Raw genomic sequence first — 16,144 nt, forward strand, 5'->3', positions numbered from 1 at the left:
AATATATTTATTAGTTATGGATGGAAGTATGTATGTTTTGTATGGGAGGCATTAACAGGAAGTGACAGCGTGTTGTTGTTTGAGTGGTGACAGTATGTTTAATGACTCATTGTGTTCTCCCTGCTTTCAGGTGTCCTTCTCCTCCCAGATCCCTGTGGCGTTCCCCGCGGGCGATGCGAACTCCCTCAGCAAGAACATCATGATGTACGCCTGCACCTTCACCGAGCGGGAGTCCAGCACCGCGCTGCAGCGGCGGCGGAAGGCCCAGCGCATGCCGCACAGCGCTTCGGGCTCCGCCCCGCTGGGCCCGGCGGCGGGCCACTCGCTGGCCGCCCTCATCGGCCCCGCCGTCATGATGGTGTCCAAGCACGTGGACGGCTCGCTCAACCAGTGGGCCGTCACCTTCGCCGAGAAGTCGGCCTTCTCCTCGGTGCTGACCGTCTCGCACAAGTTCCGCTACTGCGGCCACCGCTTCCACCTGAACGACCTGGCCTGCCACACCGTGCTGCCGCTGCTGCTCACCTCCTCGCACCACAACGCCCTGCTGACCCCGTCCGGCCGGGAGGAGGGCGGGGCGGAGGAGGGGGCGGAGGCGGGGCAGCAGTGGGGGCGGGGCACGCCGCAGAGGGGCGCGGCACTCACTGAGCTGAAGAATGCCGCCACGCGCACCTTCCACGACCCCAACGCCATCTACAGCGAGATGATCCTGTGGCGGGTGGACCACATCGGGCCGCTGTCCTGCACCGGGGGCGTGTCCGAACTCGCCCGCATCAACTCCCTCCACACCTCCGCCTTCTCCAACGTGGCCTGGATCACTACCCACTCTGTACTGGAGATGCTTACACAGCTCTCATACTGTAGCCGATAGGCTACTTAACAGGACTCATTCATTACTGTAGCACTGATACTGACAGTACTGTAATCAGGACTCATTCATTACTGTAACACTGATACTGACAGTACTGTAATCAGGACTCATTCATTACTGTAACACTGATACTGACAGTACTGTAATCAGGACTCATTCATTACTGTAACACTGATACTGACAGTACTGTAATCAGGACTCATTCATTACTGTAACACTGATACTGACATATGTCACACTGTAACTCACCAGACTCATTCATTACTGTAACACTGATACTGACAGTACTGTAATCAGGACTGATTCATTACTGTAACACTGATACTGACTGCACTGTAATCAGGATTCATTCATTACTGTAACACTGATACTGACAGTACTGTAATCAGGACTCATTCATTACTGTACACTGATACTGACGTACTGTAATCAGGACTATTCATTACTGTAACACTGATACTGACTCCTGTAATCAGGACTCATTCATTACTGTAACACTGATACTGACATACTGTAATCAGGACTGATTCATTACTGTAACACTGATACTGACAGTACTGTAATCAGGACTCATTCATTACTATAGCACTGATACTGACAGTACTGTAATCAGGACTCATTCATTACTGTAACACTGATACTGACAGTACTGTAATCAGGACTGATTCATTACTGTAACACTGATACTGACAGTACTGTAATCAGGACTGATTCATTACTATAGCACTGATGCTGACAGTACTGTAATCAGGACTGATTCATTACTATACTGTACATGTATGTATATATGTATGTATGTATGTACGTATTTGTTAGATCATAATTGTGTAATAAAAGCACAATATAAATGCAGGTATTTTAATTAATATTTTTGGTGTTTATGAAATCCTAATAGCAGGTCTTTTAATTGTCATTTATAGTGATACGGTAGTAGTGTTGTTTTAATATAGAAGAGGAAAGTGTTCATAATATGTTCTGCGGATCTTCTGCTGTTCAGGTTCTTACTGCAATTCGGCGAGTGCCTGCTTCGTGGCGTCTGATGGGAAGCACCTGCGGTTGTATCAGGCAGTGGTTGATGCCCGGAAACTTCTGGATGAACTGTCCGACCCTGAGACCTCGGTAAGCAGCCAGGTCTGTCCGACAGGCCTCCCTTTCTGAGTTTGATGAGCCGGTACTGGAGAGAATGGAGAGCAATTTAGCACCTGTTTCTTTGGGCAGAAACTGGTGGGGAAGGTTTTCAACATCGTGAGCCAGCAGTCCACCGCCAGGCCAGGCTGCATTATTGAGCTGGACATCATTACTGAGCAGGTGAGGGTGGATCTCACACACATTCAACATGAAACACAGTGTGCACTGTGTGCAAGACTTGGGTCAGATGTGCATTTATCTCTGTAGGTGCCAGTAAGACTTGAAGACACTACCACAGATATTAACAAATCATGCTCCAAAAGCAAACACTTTCAGTCATATGAAAAATACATTTGTGCTTATTCATAATTTTATTTACTGGTGTTTAAAGGGATCAGAGGTTTCAAATTATTCTCAATTCTCAGGGAGGACACTGCTGTTGTACCCTTGAGCATGGTTCTTAACCTGAATTACTTGAGTCTTTATCCAGCTGTATAAATAAATGCAATGTGAAAAGTTGTGTAAGTCGCTCTGGATAAGAGCATCTGCTAAATGACAGTAATGTAATGTAATATAATGTAATGATCTGAGTGCTGTAGATAAGCGCTGAGTCTCGGCTTGTCCTGTATCTCCCTTTCCCTTTCTCCAGTGCGGGTCCAACACACAGCTGCTCCACGTGTTCCAGGAGGACTTCATTTTGGGGTACAGACCCCCAGAGGCCCCTCCTGACTCCGCCCAGGGTACGCCCCGAATGAGTGTGCAAGCTTCCACAGTGATTTATGTATCCTCTGGGCACGGGTTATTCATGAATTCGTTTTCCCTCACACCTACATCTTTCAGTGGGCAGTTTGGTGTAGAGTGCGTTTGCTGTGTCGTGCCTACATGGGTGGGGAAGAGCTTTTTAATACCGAAATGCTCATTCTGACCAATGATCAGTAACATCAGACATGTCTGACATCATCCAGCTCTCACGTGTATAGCAGAAGTGCTATTTGATGTTTTCAAAGATTAAAAGTACATAGGGAACGTTTGAAAGGTTACTGAATGTATGAATTAGCATTAGAACATGTAGCTAATCATTTTGAAATTGTATTACACCTGGACCTGAATGATGATATTCAATTGACTTACAGTATATGTCCCTTGTGTATATGTGTGATCAGCACAGCTATAACCTGCCATTTTTTATCGTTTTATGTGTGTTTTCATACCGAGGTCCACCAAATTTGTTAACTAAGGGCAGACATTCAAGTTGTTTCACTTGAAATAAAACCAAAACTGGTAAAGTGTTGGTTTTTGGTGTGTTTTCTAGATGCCTGAGTTTATAATAATAGTAAAAAAATGTTCCACAGGGTACTACCCTCCACCTTTCTCAGAAAAGTTCTTTCTGGTGGTGATGGAGAAGGATGGAGACCGTAGCACCACCCTGCAGATGTGGCACCTGCAATTACAGTCTATCCAGGCCTGCGTGGGTCAGTACCACACCCTCTCCACCCCCTCCGCCATCTTACCCCAAATGCCTACTGCACCTGCTGTTACAGTTTGGATGGCAGTAACCCCCCATCTTACTGTCACATTGCATTCATTTAATATGCAGGGTAAAATGAAACAAATGAACTACAGGTGGCAATGTACAGTAGGCAGCAGGAGATATGGTGCTGGCAAGTTTTCAGTGTGACTAAATGAACAGTGAAAGGTTTTTCTTTTCACTTAGGGAAACTTTTTAAGGGCCCTGACTCATAGATGTTGGCAATTTACTTTACAGTCCTGCAGTGGTCTGTATTACTACTGTAAGTGTATACATGTTTAAAAGGTGTGGTAGGGAATTGGTTTCTTAAAAACATAAGTGTTTGGTAAGCCATACCAATCATTTGTCACACCATTTTATTTTTAAGGGTTATCTACTCGGTGTGCGGTGTGAGGTTAAATGCATGAGTGTTTATCAGAGAATGATACCAGCTGTTCCTTTTGTAGATGGGAGTTTCCCGGAGCAGATGTTTCAGAACCAGCTGGTGGTGCCGGTGCAGCAGGACGACGGCGACTCCTCGCCGGACGCCTCCCCCGGGCACAGCCCCCTCCCCCACTCCTCCTCCTCTGCTCACCTGCAGTCCGCCAGCAAGCTCATCCTCAGCTCCCAGCTGGTCTACAGCCAGCGCCTGGAGCTCCCCGCCGGGGTGGAGGTCATCCGCGCCACACCCTCCGCAGGTACGCCACACGCCGCTGCACCCTGCATTCTCCTGCAGGTACGCCACACGCCGCTGCACCCTGCATTCTCCTGCAGGTACGGCAGACTCCACACCCCTCTGCAGGTGGTTCACAGGCTGTGTTTGCCTGCAGGTAGGGCATAAGCCACACCCTTTTGCTGGTCGGTTTTTTACATACATCATTGCAGTCACTTAGCAGATGCAATTACCCACCTGTTGTATGCAGATCTAGTGGGGAACTGTAAAAGTGTTGCATGGGTTTTAGTCATGGCTGAGAATGCAGACTGAGATCAGTGTTTTTTCTGCAGGGCACTTGAGCTCCTCGTCGATCTACCCGGTGTCCTTGGCGCCGTACCTGATCGTGACCACCTGCTCGGACAGCCAGGTGCGGTTCTGGCGCTGCGGGGTGGAGGCGGGCGGGGCCGGGGAGCGGGCGTACCGCTGGGAGCCCTGGGCCCTGATGAACGACGAGCGGGACAGCGACAGCGCAGTGAGCGTCCCCGGCCGCCCGGTGGCCGTCAGCTGCTCCTACACCGGCCGGCTGGCCGTGTCCTTCAAGCAGCCGTCGCCGGGCGACGGCGGGCACACGCTGGCGAAAGCGCGCAGGGAGTTCTCCATGCACGTCTCCATCTACGAGTGCGAGTCCACGGGCGGGTCCGAGTGGGTGCTGGAGCAGACCATCCACCTGGACGATTTAGTCGGGGTCTCGGCCGGGGCCGCCCTGGACCCCCGCGTCAGCGTGGACAGCAACCTGGTGGTCTACAGCAAGTCGGACCTGCTGTACGGCGGGAGGGGGGCGCAGGGCAGCCCGAACCGGAAGCACTTTGTCCACCTGGACTGGCTGTCCAAGGAGGACGGCTCGCACATCCTGACCGTGGGCGTGGGCTCCAGCGTGCTGATGTACGGGCGGGTCTCGGGGGTGGTGGGGGAGCAGACGGGCGGGGGGGAGGGCGCGGCCGTGGTCACCCTGCCGCTGGGGGGCAGCGTGAAGCAGGGCATCCGGTCCCGCTGGGTTCTGCTGCGGGCCGTGGACCTGGTGTCCTCGGTGGACGGGACGCCCTCGCTGCCCGTGTCCCTGTCCTGGGTGCGGGACGGGATCCTGGTGGTGGGGATGGACTGCGAGATGCAGGTGTACGCCCAGTGGGGGCGGGACAGCAGGCCCGGGGAGGCCGAGAGCGACAGCCTGTCCTCGTCCGAAAACGTGACGACGCAGGACTCGGACTCCGAGCCCTGCCCCAGGGCCAAGAGCATTTTGGAGGGGGCGGACGAGGCCCTCAGGCTGCCGGCCGTCAGTCAGGACGGGAGCTTGTTTGAGGCAGCACACTCGCTGTCCCCCACCCTGCCCCAGTACCACCCCACCCAGCTGCTGGAGCTCATGGACCTGGGCAAGGTGCGGCGGGCCAAGGCCATCCTGTCCCACCTGGTCAAGTGCATCGCCGGGGAGGTGGCGGTGGTGCGCGACGCGGAGGCGGGAGAGGGCGGGGCCAGACGTCACATGTCCCGCACCATCAGCGTCAGCGGCAGCACGGCGAAGGACACCATCCTGGCGGGCCGCGACGGCGGCCGCGACTACACCGAGATCAACTCCATCCCGCCGCTGCCGCTGTACGCCCTGCTCTCCGCCGACGACGACTCCTCCTACAAGGCTGCCGACGAGGCCGGGAAGGGCGCGGGCAAAGGGGTCCCGGGCGCCCAGGCCCAGGCCGCGCCTGGCGACCAGTACGGCGACCTGTTCCAGGTGCCCACCGTCAGCACCGACGACTTCGTCAGCTTCGCCGAGGAGAAGAAGGAGCGGAAGTCGCGGGTGATCGACCTGTCGCAGTACGGCCCCACCTACTTCGGCCCCGAGCACGCCCGGGTGCTGTCCAGCCACCTGATGCACTCCAGCCTGCCCGGCCTCACGCGCCTCGAGCAGATGTTCCTGGTGGCGCTCGCCGATACCGTGGCAACCCCCAGCTCGGAGGTCAGCAGCTCCACGGACAAACAGTACACTGGTGAGTGTGCGCGAGTGCCCGTGAGTTTGTGTGTATCTGAGTGTGGGAATGTGTGTGGATTCTCTTTGCCTGCCAAACCATTTGCCTCACTGTGTGCTGAGACGAGGTGCACTTACGTGCTCTACCCAGCAGGTCTACCACTGCTCTCCTGGCGTTAATCGTAATCATTGACCTAATAGTGGAAAGTGGTATCTTGCTTTTTTATTTATTTGTTTGTAACCACGTCCTGACTTCTGAAGGTCAACAGCCTTTGTCTTGTTTAGTCTGACAGTTCTTTGCTCTTCCTCAGGGTAGTGGATGACGTAGATTTTACATGGGTATTTTAACCTCATTTTATACCCCAGTGAATCAGGAGGCTGTGAGAGGCTACATTACAGTTCTCTGATTGAGATTAACTTAAAAATCAGCTTTTTTAAAAGCAGGAAATTTATTTTTGTGTAAATAATTCTGGCATATATTTATTGAGGAAAAATAATATGTTAAAATGATTTTCCCCCAATATAAATGTATGTACAAACTTTTTCTCTGAGCAACTCTATTAGCTTTGAAAAATTGTCTAATTTTTCAGCATGCATCTGACTCTTACTTTGCTGTATTGATTATTTTATATAGCCTACCCTTATTCCTAAGTTTATTGAGCTTGTGAATAATTTTGGAGGGTACTCTAGTTTAGTTTACAACAACACTTAAATTGCTTTATAATTGGATCCAGAAATTAATTCTTTCTTTGCAGTAAACAGACAAAGCTCCACCAGGGAATAGTACTCAGGAGGTTAGTGGCCCTTATGAAATGGATTTATGCTGGTATTCCCAGCACAAGACCTTCCCATTTACTCTCTCATAGAGGAACCTGAGGATGGTTTTTAAAGGACATATTTTAATTAGAATGCGCTGCGACACCACATGCTCTTCATTGGGGAAGAGGCTTGCCGGAGAGTAACTTTCCCTGTCAGAGCACTGAACTGCAGTGACCGAGTTGGGTAATCAGCATGGCTGTGTTTGTCCTGTGCGGTTTACGTGCCTGCTACCCACCCAACTAAACAAAGCCCGGATTATCTTTTGTCTTCTTACCTACGGTGTAAATCAGTTATTTAGTCTTTTGGTAGGAAGTGCGGAGCAGACTTTTAACAGTGCGTTCCAGGCCTTTAAGTAAGCATTGATGCGACTGGGCAAGGTTCAGGGACGGACGGCCCCATTGGTCTGAGTTTAATGGGCAACTGTAGCCCTGCTTCGCTCGAAGCATTTGGAAGTGAGCAGAGGAAATATTTTAATGGCGTGGGGTGTTTGAGGTTGCACCCACGGCAATCGCATTGTTCCAAGGCACGAGGCATGATAGTTAGCACACTGCCAGTTTGACGTCTTTAGTGTGAAACTGTGTAGGCTGAGTTTATACTTTTAAAGACATGGCTCCTTTACTTTATGCTACGGGTCTAAGAACAAGCTTTACTCTGAAGTCTGGTCCAATCAGGGCGAAGCCTCAGGCCTGTGTGAAAAAGGGCCAATGGCAGTCTAATCAGTGGTACTGTCTTGGGGGTGAGTGGACCCTCCATTTGGGGTTTTTGGGATGGACTATTCTGCTACAAATTAAATGATTGTTCACCTTGTACCTTGTGTGTGTGTGTGTTTGTGTATGTGTGTGTGTCTGCATGTGTGGTTGTACGTGTGTATATATGTGCGGGTGTGTGTGTGTACGTGCATATGCGTGTGTGTGCAGGTGGAGAGGCACTGGATGAGTGCGGACTCAGGTACTTGCTGGCGATGCGTTTGCACACCTGCCTGCTGACCTCACTGCCTCCCCTCTACAGGATGCAGCTGCTGCACCAAGGTACGCCCCACCCCCCTGCCCCCCTGTTTCCCTCGCCTCCGCACCCCCACGCGTGACTCAGCCAGGGCTGTGATTAACAGCTCACTCCCTGCTGCTGGGAAGTCCTGCCAGTCTTAATGCTGGGATTGGTCACGCTGTGCGCTTCATGCTCACTGAGAAAGAAATCCGACACATTTTAGACAGCAGTGTTTCACTGGCATTTTTAACTGTTACAGAGCTGATATTGTGATTTAGTGGCAGGATTGATGTCTTGGTCAGCCTGTCAACCCAGATGATTATGGGTTTAAAACATCTGAATGCTGTGTGTACGTGTGTGTGTGTGTTTGTACCTGTGTGTGTCTGTGTGTGTTGTACCCGTGTGTCTGTGTGTGTTGTACCTGTGTGTGTTTGAGAGAGCAGGTCTCTCCACGTGTCACTTTGCCTGGGCGTTCCACTCTGAGGCAGAGGAGGAGCTGCTGTCCATGATCCCTGCGGTCCAGAGGGGAGATCCGCAGTGGGCGGAGCTCAGGGCCGTGGGGGTGGGCTGGTGGGTCCGAAACATTAACACCCTGCGCCGCATTATGGAGAAGGTGGGCCTCACCCTGCAGCCCTCAAACCTACACTCATCCAGCACAGCTCAAAACAGCACAGCACAGCACTGCCAAATTCATCTCAGAAGAGCTCAGCACAGTTTAGCACAGTATAACATGGCCAAGTTCACCTCAAAAGAGCTCAGCACAATTTAGCACAACACTGCAAAATTAGTCTCAGCACAGCCCAGTTCAGCACTGTTACAGTTTATTACAGCCAGCCAGAAAAATGTCTTTTAGCTTTGTTTAGATTAGTTTATTCGCTTTCTGTCTGAACATCAAGTGCATTTTCCCCCATCTGGTTGTGGGTGGTGTAACAAGCACAGTGGGCACAGTGTGGGACAGTTACAGTAATAAGTTCTTCTTCTTGTTCTTCTTCTTGTTCTTATTCTTGTTCTTCTTCTTGTTCTTCTTCTTCTTCTTCTTCTTCTTCTTCTTCTTCTTCTTCTTCTTCTTCTTCTTCATTATCCTGATGCACCTTTATCTCTCTGGCTTTTCCAGGTAGCTAAAGCTGCGTTTCAGAGGAATAGTGAACCCTTAGATGCTGCCCTCTTCTACCTGGCCATGAAGAAGAAGGCTGTATTGTGGGGGCTGTTCAGGTGAGCCAATCACACCATTCCTTTCAGATGTCAGCAACCTTTCATGTTTGTAATTTAGACTGCAATTTTAGCTCATTTCCCTTCTAGCCTTTCTCCCTAACATGCAGATGTTAGGTTGTAGCCCCCAGGTCTCCCCACTTTCAGCATGCAGGACTCCTGGTTCTTCCAGTCCTTTTTTTCAGCTTGGGCTGTTCGGTAAACATGCAAAGCTGAACAAAAGCATAGCACTCTGGGTTCATACCTGAGTCTCCTCTTGAGGACAATGAAGCTCTAATCTAATCTAATGTAATCTGTCAGTCAAAGAGTCAATCATTCAAGACAGCCAATTAAGTGTGTGACTGCTTTACCAGCTATGGGTATGAGAATAGCTCACTGGATGCTAGAGAGAGTGGTACGTAAGAGTCCCCAGGGCCAAGTTTGGGAAGCCCTGATGTAATGTTTTCACCTTTTTTCAGTGTTAATTTAGGAGCCACACCTAATTTACATAGCCTTTTCATATGAATTTTATGTGAATGTGATTCTTATATTATTGTCCTGTGTTATTTATGTTTTTAACTGCGGAGCATTTTTATTACCTGTCTGCAGAACAAATTTACCTTTGGGTACAATAATATATACTTTGACCTTAAACTTGATACCTACTGCAAATACAATTCTGAAACCTGGTTTCCTTTTATTTCGTTTTGTTTGTTTTTTCATTTTCGCTTTTTTTTCTGCAGATCCCAGCACGACGAGAAGATGACCCAGTTCTTCAGCCGCAACTTTGCCGAGGACAGGTGGCGGAAGTCGGCCCTGAAGAACGCCTTCTCTCTGCTGGGGAAGCAGAGGTTTGAGCAGGCGGCGGGGTTCTTCCTGCTGGCCGGGGCGCTCAAAGACGCCGTCGAGGTGCCCGCTGCTTCTCATTTCCACAGTCACGATGAGCGCAGCGCCAGGGGGAGATGCTCTGCAAATCCCCCAAAAAGAGGCGGCGCTCCCTCGCGGGCCGTTTCCTCCGCCGTGCGACCTTAAGGAACGTCTTTTAGATAAATCCCCCGCTCGTATCTAATCGGCTGTGGTAATTTAATGGATCCGGAGGCTAAACATTTTTCTAATGGAAAACTGGCAGAAGTTTTATTTAGAAAAACTTCTGACCATGAGAGAGGCCTATAGCTTTACCGTGCTGTGATTTTCTTTCTTTTTTTATTTTGCCATCGTCCTGGGATTTCAGGATTCTGAGGAGGCGTAGCCTAAACCTCGAAGATAAGCCCAATGCGCGTGCTACGTAAATGCCTCTTTTAGTTTTCCAGGGGTAGAGTGAACCGCACTGTGCACAGTCTAAACAGGGGAGATAAGATCAGGACACATATGAGCTACTGCAGTCATGCCTTTGGGCTGTTTCACTGCCTCTGGCTGCTGTTGGCACCGTTTCTTGAATCATTTGTTGCGTGACTTAGTCTTGGTCCAGAAAACTGAAAATGAAAGGGCTATTCAGGAACTTTATCAGAAGCGTGTGAGCAGCTAGTCTACATTCCCCAGAATGCTTTGCACCTGAAGGCTGGCAAGCTACAAATAAAGGTGGCTGAGAAGCATTTATTTAACCTGGAAATGGTCCTGGATTAGCTGTTCATTATTAACAAGGTTGCCAGGTTCAATAAGGATTCCCTAGCTGAACATGCTGTTCATTATTAACAGGGTTGCCAGGCTTAATTAGGATCAACTAGCAGTCGCAGAACCCTTCTTACTACATTCTGTCCAGTGTGGTTGTGTTACCGTTGTTTCTTTTGTGGAAATTGAATAATTCCATAATACATACATTACATGGCCAAAAGTATGTGGACACCTGACATCCATCCATCTCATTAAAAATGATGGGCATTCATATGGAGTTGGTCCACCCTTTGCTGCTGTAACCACCTCCACTCTTGTGGGAAGGCTTTATACTAGATGTTAGAGCATTGCTGCAGGGATTTGTTTCCATTCAGCCTGAAGAGCATTAGTGAGGTCGGGCACTGATTAGGCAATTAGGTCTGGCTCACAGTTGGCATTCCAATTGATCCCAAAGATGTTGGATGTCATGATGAAACAAGAAAGGGCTTTCCCCAAACTGTTGGGGAAGCATTGTATCATCTGGAATGTGATTGTATACTGTAGCATTAAGATTTGTCTTCAGTGGAACTAAGGGACCTAGCCCAAACCATGAAATAAAGCCCCAGACCAAGGGGTTTCAGATGCTTTTGGTCATATAGTGTAAGTGTGACAGTGACAGTGACAGTGACATAAGTTACCATATTTTCCTCAACATTTTAAATATGGGACATTTGAATTGCAAGCCTGTTAATCTTCTAGTACAGGGGTCCTTAATCTTATCACAAAAGGGCCAGCGTGGGTACAGGCTGTTGTTTCAGCCAAGCGGTAACACTTCTTCTACCAATTCTTCTACTAATCAACCACTAGAGTTAAGGACCTTGATTAGTTGAATCTGGTGTGTTACTGCATCGTTGAAACAAAAGCCTGCACCCACACCAGCCCTGTCTGGATAAGATTGAGGACTCCTGGCCTAGTATAATTAAAGTGTGTTAAAATAATGATTTTTAAATAATATAATAATTTCCCCCTATTTGACAAGCTATCCTGTATTGCAGGTTTGCCTTGAGAAGCTGGAGGACATACAGTTAGCTATGGTAGTGGCTCGTCTCTATGAGTCAGATTATGAGAGCTCATCCACCTGTGAGGGCATTCTGTATGAGAGAGTGCTGGGCTGCAACAGGGATGGCTCTGGCTTCAGCTGCACCAGGCTGCACTCTGACCCCTTCCTGCGCAGCATTGCATTCTGGGTAATGAAGGACTACTCAAGGGCTCTGGACACGCTTCTGGAGCAGACGCCGAAGGATGATGATGAGAATCCTGGTGAGCTGTTCAGATAACCTGGTTTATTTGATGCTAGCTAAATATTGCATGTTGTTTGTAAATGCTACACAAAATAGATAAGTAAATACATAAATGGATGTGCACACACACACACACACACAAATGCACATACACATTCACACACAGCTTGCATACTATAAGCTGTTTATGCATAGTATGCTGTGAAGCAGGTTTTAGGGAATTCTTTAAACCTGCTGTATGACAAAAATATCACATTTACATTTCAACCATTTGGCGGAGGCTCTTATCCCAAGTGACGAACAGTAGTTCATGTAAAAAGTGTCTCATACACTCTCTGTTTCTCTCAGAGGTGATGGTAAAGTCGTGCAACCCCATGGTCTTCAGCTTCTATAACTACCTGCGCACGCACCCCCTCCTGATGAGGCGCCACTTTGCCTCCCCTGAGAGTGCCCCGGTTGCCCTGGGCCTGACCTCGGAGCGAAGCGGCGCAGACGAGATCAACCTGATCGAGCGCAAGCTCTTCTTCACCACCGCCAATGCCCACTTCAAAGTGGGCTGCCCCGTGCTTGCCCTGGAGGTGCTGTCCAAGATCCCCCGCATCACAAAGAAGGCGGGGTCCTCCCTGAACAAGGACCCCTCACTGCTCCACGTAGGCCCCACCCAGCCCATAGAGAATGGCAGGAAGGCTGGCGTAGAACAGTCGGCGCCCCCTGGTGGTTTGGACTCGTCGGCAATGCTGGACTGGAGCCAGCCGATTGGCAAAGTGGATGAGGGCCTGAAGCTTGACTGGGGGGACAATGAGGAGGACGAGGAAGAGGAAGATGACGGGCTGACCATGAAGCAAGGTCCGGCAGAGGAAGCGGAGGGGCAGACGGACCCCCAGGGGCGGGGCGGGGTGCAGAAGGAGGACTCAGTAGGAGAGGCAGAGGTGGACGTGATCGCGGAGCAGCTGAAGTTCCGGGCGTGTCTGAAGATCCTGATGACGGAGCTGCGCACGCTGGCCACGGGCTATGAGGTGGATGGAGGCAAGCTACGCTTCCAGCTCTACAGCTGGCTGGAGAAGGAGATCGGCGCCATGCACCGCGTCTGCAACCACAAGGCCGAGGGGCGGGCCGAGGGCTGGGGCGGGGCCGAGCGGGGAGGTGAGGAGGGGGAGAGCGAGAGGGAGGGCCAGGTGGAGCTGGGTCCACCGGCATCCCTGGACCGGACTGAGGGCGGAGCATATGAGCGCCACCAGCTGGAGCGCCGCCGCCTGCAGGCCAAGCAGCAGCACGCCGAGAGACGCAAGGCCTGGCTGAGGAAGAACCAGGCCCTGCTCAGAGTCTTCCTCAGCTACTGCAGCCTGCATGGGGCCAAGGGCGGAGGCGTCACCTCCGTCAGGATGGAGCTGATATTCCTGCTGCAGGAGTCCCAGCAGGTCAGCCCCCCCCACAGAGGCGTCCCCTCTTTCTTTGTTCATCTCCCCAGTTTAGAAATGACAATGGTGCCGCCATGTGCCCGTTGACCAGGAGCACTCTCCTCTGAGTCAGTGACTGCAGTGGTGCGTTTATCACTCATTTAAACAAACAGCATGTGGACACCTAGCATGTTTTTGGGAGGGTCTTGACTCCAAGGATCTGTTCCATAATTATGGGTGCAGAGTTGGTGGTTATGTCCAATCAAAGTCTTTGCCTGGACAAAGCATGCATTCACAAAGCAGTTATGTGGGCCACCAGCAGGGTGACCTGTTGTAAAAATCATTTCTGGATTTTTGAATATTTGACAAACTGCATATTTGTGACAGACACTGTGCCATGCTACACTGTGGTGCTCTGTATGGATTCAGCATGACTGTCCGTTCGTTCACTCTGCTTCATTTTTCTCTCTTTCTCCAATTTCTGCCAATCAGGAGACGACGATGAAGCAGCTACAGTCTCCTCTCCCCTTGCCCACCACGCTGCCCCTCCTTTCTGCCAGCATCGCACCCACGAAGACCGTCATTGCCAACCCCGTGCTCCACCTCAGCAACCATATCCACGACATCCTGTACACTGTTGTGCGCATGGACACGCCCCCTCACCCTGACATCATTGATGACCGTGTAAGGTTCTGCTACTGACATCACAGCGCTCTGAAGCCTTTGGGGGTTTTTCCAGCATAAATACAATGTATACTAGCCAGACGACCAGCTCCACATTCTTAGTATTGAAAGGTGTGTCTCAGTACTGTTGACGCTGGGAACAATCAAGTTTTACTAATCTTATGAATATTGATCATGGGTTGTGACCAAATGTAGAACCTGTGGCAATGGCTGTTCAGTCCTTGGGAACTTCCCTTCATAAACATTCATCAACTGCAGTATAGCAGTCCTGCAAAACTTCTGGGAAGACAATGGGAAGAAAACAGGAGCTGACTAGCTGGTTACTAAGCATTCTGGGAATGGATATATTTGTTTATTAACTGTTGCATGAATTGTTGAAGCCTTGAAACGCTTAATAGCCAATCATTTGCTAATTTGTCAATTTTTCTATCATTTGTAATTGATAGCCTAGAGGGCTTGGAGAAATGATTCCCATGGAAAATATGTTTTTTTAAGTGACCCACCCACCCCCTTCTGTCTCTGTTTCTCCAGGTGAACACCTTGCACACACTGGCAGCATCTTTGTCAGCCTGCATATACCAGGCCCTCTGTGACAGTCACAGCTACAGGTAAGATATGCTAGACATGCCTGGCTCTAGCCTTTGTGCCACCCTAGACAAGGGCGGGGCAGGAGTTAGGGCAAGGGTCGGGGCCGGGGCGGGGCCAGGACTGGTCCGGGGTCAATATCATGGAGACAATGTTTTTTATGTTTTTATTTGCCCCCTTCATTTGGTGCCCCTGCAGATGGATAGGGGCTGCCCCGGGTCAATACTTTATCTTTGTTTTCTGTCTATGATGATTTGATTAGCTAGTATCATGACAAGAATAAGCATCATCCTATGGAATGGGTAATTCAGTTTTTTGTTTGTTTTACATGCTTGCATATGACATTTTAGTGCTTGCTCTATAAATTTAAAAAATAATAATATGCAATTAATTCTTTTGGATCAATGGGATATCATCTTTATTGAACAACCACAGTGAAATAAATGAGCAACAATGTGTTTGAAGACTTTTCTGGAGAAAAAAAACAGGGCTAGGGTTAGGGTAACAGTTATATTTAGGGTTAGGGTTACATCTAGGGTTAGTCTTACAGTTACGGTTACAGCTAGGGTTAGGGTTATAGCTAGGGTTATGGTTAGGGTTAGGTTTACAGCTAGGGTTAGGGTTAGGGGTAACGCTAGGTTTAGGGTAAGATTTATAGCTACTGTTAGGGTTAGGGTTAGGGTGAAGGCTAGGGTTAGGGTTGGTGTTAACGTTACGATTACAGCTAGGGTTAGGGTTAGGTATCCAGCTAGGGTTAGGGTTAGGGTTACAGCTAGGGTTAGGGTTAGTGTTACAGTTAGGGTTACAGTTAGGGTTAGGGTTAGAGTTACAGCTAGGTTTAGGGTTAGGTTTCCAGCTAGGGTTAGGGTTAGGGTTACAACTAGCGTTAGGGTTAGGCTTAAAGCTAGGGTTAGGGTTAGGGTAACAGTTAGATTTAAAGTTAGGGTTACATCTAGGGTTAGGGTTAGTGTTACAGTTGCGGTTACTGCTAGGGTTAGGGTTAGGGTTACAGCTAGGGTTAGGGTTAGGTTTCCAGCTAGGGTAAGGGTTAGGGTTACAGCTGGGGTTAGGGTTAGGTATCCAGCTAGGGTTAGGGTTAGGGTTACAGCTAGGGTTAGGGTTAGTGTTACGGTTCGGGTTACAGTTAGGGTTAGGGTTTGGGTTACAGCTAAGGTTAGGGTTAGTGTTATGGTTAGGGTTAGGTTTCCAGCTAGGGTTAGGGTTAGGTATCCAGCTAGGGTTAGGGTTAGGGTTACAACTAGGGTTAGGGTTGGGATTATAGCAAGGGTTAGGGTTACAGCTAGGGTTAGGGTTAGGTATCCAGCTAGGGTTAGGGTTAGGGTTACAGCTGGGGTTAGGGTTAGTGTTATGGTTAGAGTTACAGTTGGGGTTAGGGTTAGGGTTACAGCTAGGGTTAGGGTTAG

The 16,144-nt window shown here is 49.5% G+C and overlaps 1 protein-coding gene across 1 annotated transcript in view; it reads left to right on the forward strand.

Moving 5' to 3' along the window:
- The window catches only part of LOC135242328 (dmX-like protein 2), a 50,133-nt gene that overhangs the window by 11,776 nt on the left and 22,213 nt on the right, over positions 1-16,144 (forward strand). Inside the window, exons 12-26 of the mRNA XM_064313358.1 lie at positions 131-831; positions 1,864-1,987; positions 2,087-2,176; positions 2,646-2,736; positions 3,349-3,468; positions 3,971-4,201; positions 4,509-6,194; positions 7,909-8,019; positions 8,419-8,588; positions 9,090-9,187; positions 9,907-10,072; positions 11,809-12,073; positions 12,403-13,472; positions 13,944-14,135; positions 14,667-14,743. Coding sequence (XP_064169428.1) covers positions 131-831; positions 1,864-1,987; positions 2,087-2,176; positions 2,646-2,736; positions 3,349-3,468; positions 3,971-4,201; positions 4,509-6,194; positions 7,909-8,019; positions 8,419-8,588; positions 9,090-9,187; positions 9,907-10,072; positions 11,809-12,073; positions 12,403-13,472; positions 13,944-14,135; positions 14,667-14,743 — 5,192 coding nt within the window. The remainder of the gene's footprint in view (positions 1-130; positions 832-1,863; positions 1,988-2,086; positions 2,177-2,645; positions 2,737-3,348; positions 3,469-3,970; positions 4,202-4,508; positions 6,195-7,908; positions 8,020-8,418; positions 8,589-9,089; positions 9,188-9,906; positions 10,073-11,808; positions 12,074-12,402; positions 13,473-13,943; positions 14,136-14,666; positions 14,744-16,144) is intronic.

This window comes from Anguilla rostrata, chromosome 16 (genome assembly GCF_018555375.3).
Source record: "Anguilla rostrata isolate EN2019 chromosome 16, ASM1855537v3, whole genome shotgun sequence".
NCBI lineage: Eukaryota > Metazoa > Chordata > Actinopteri > Anguilliformes > Anguillidae > Anguilla > Anguilla rostrata.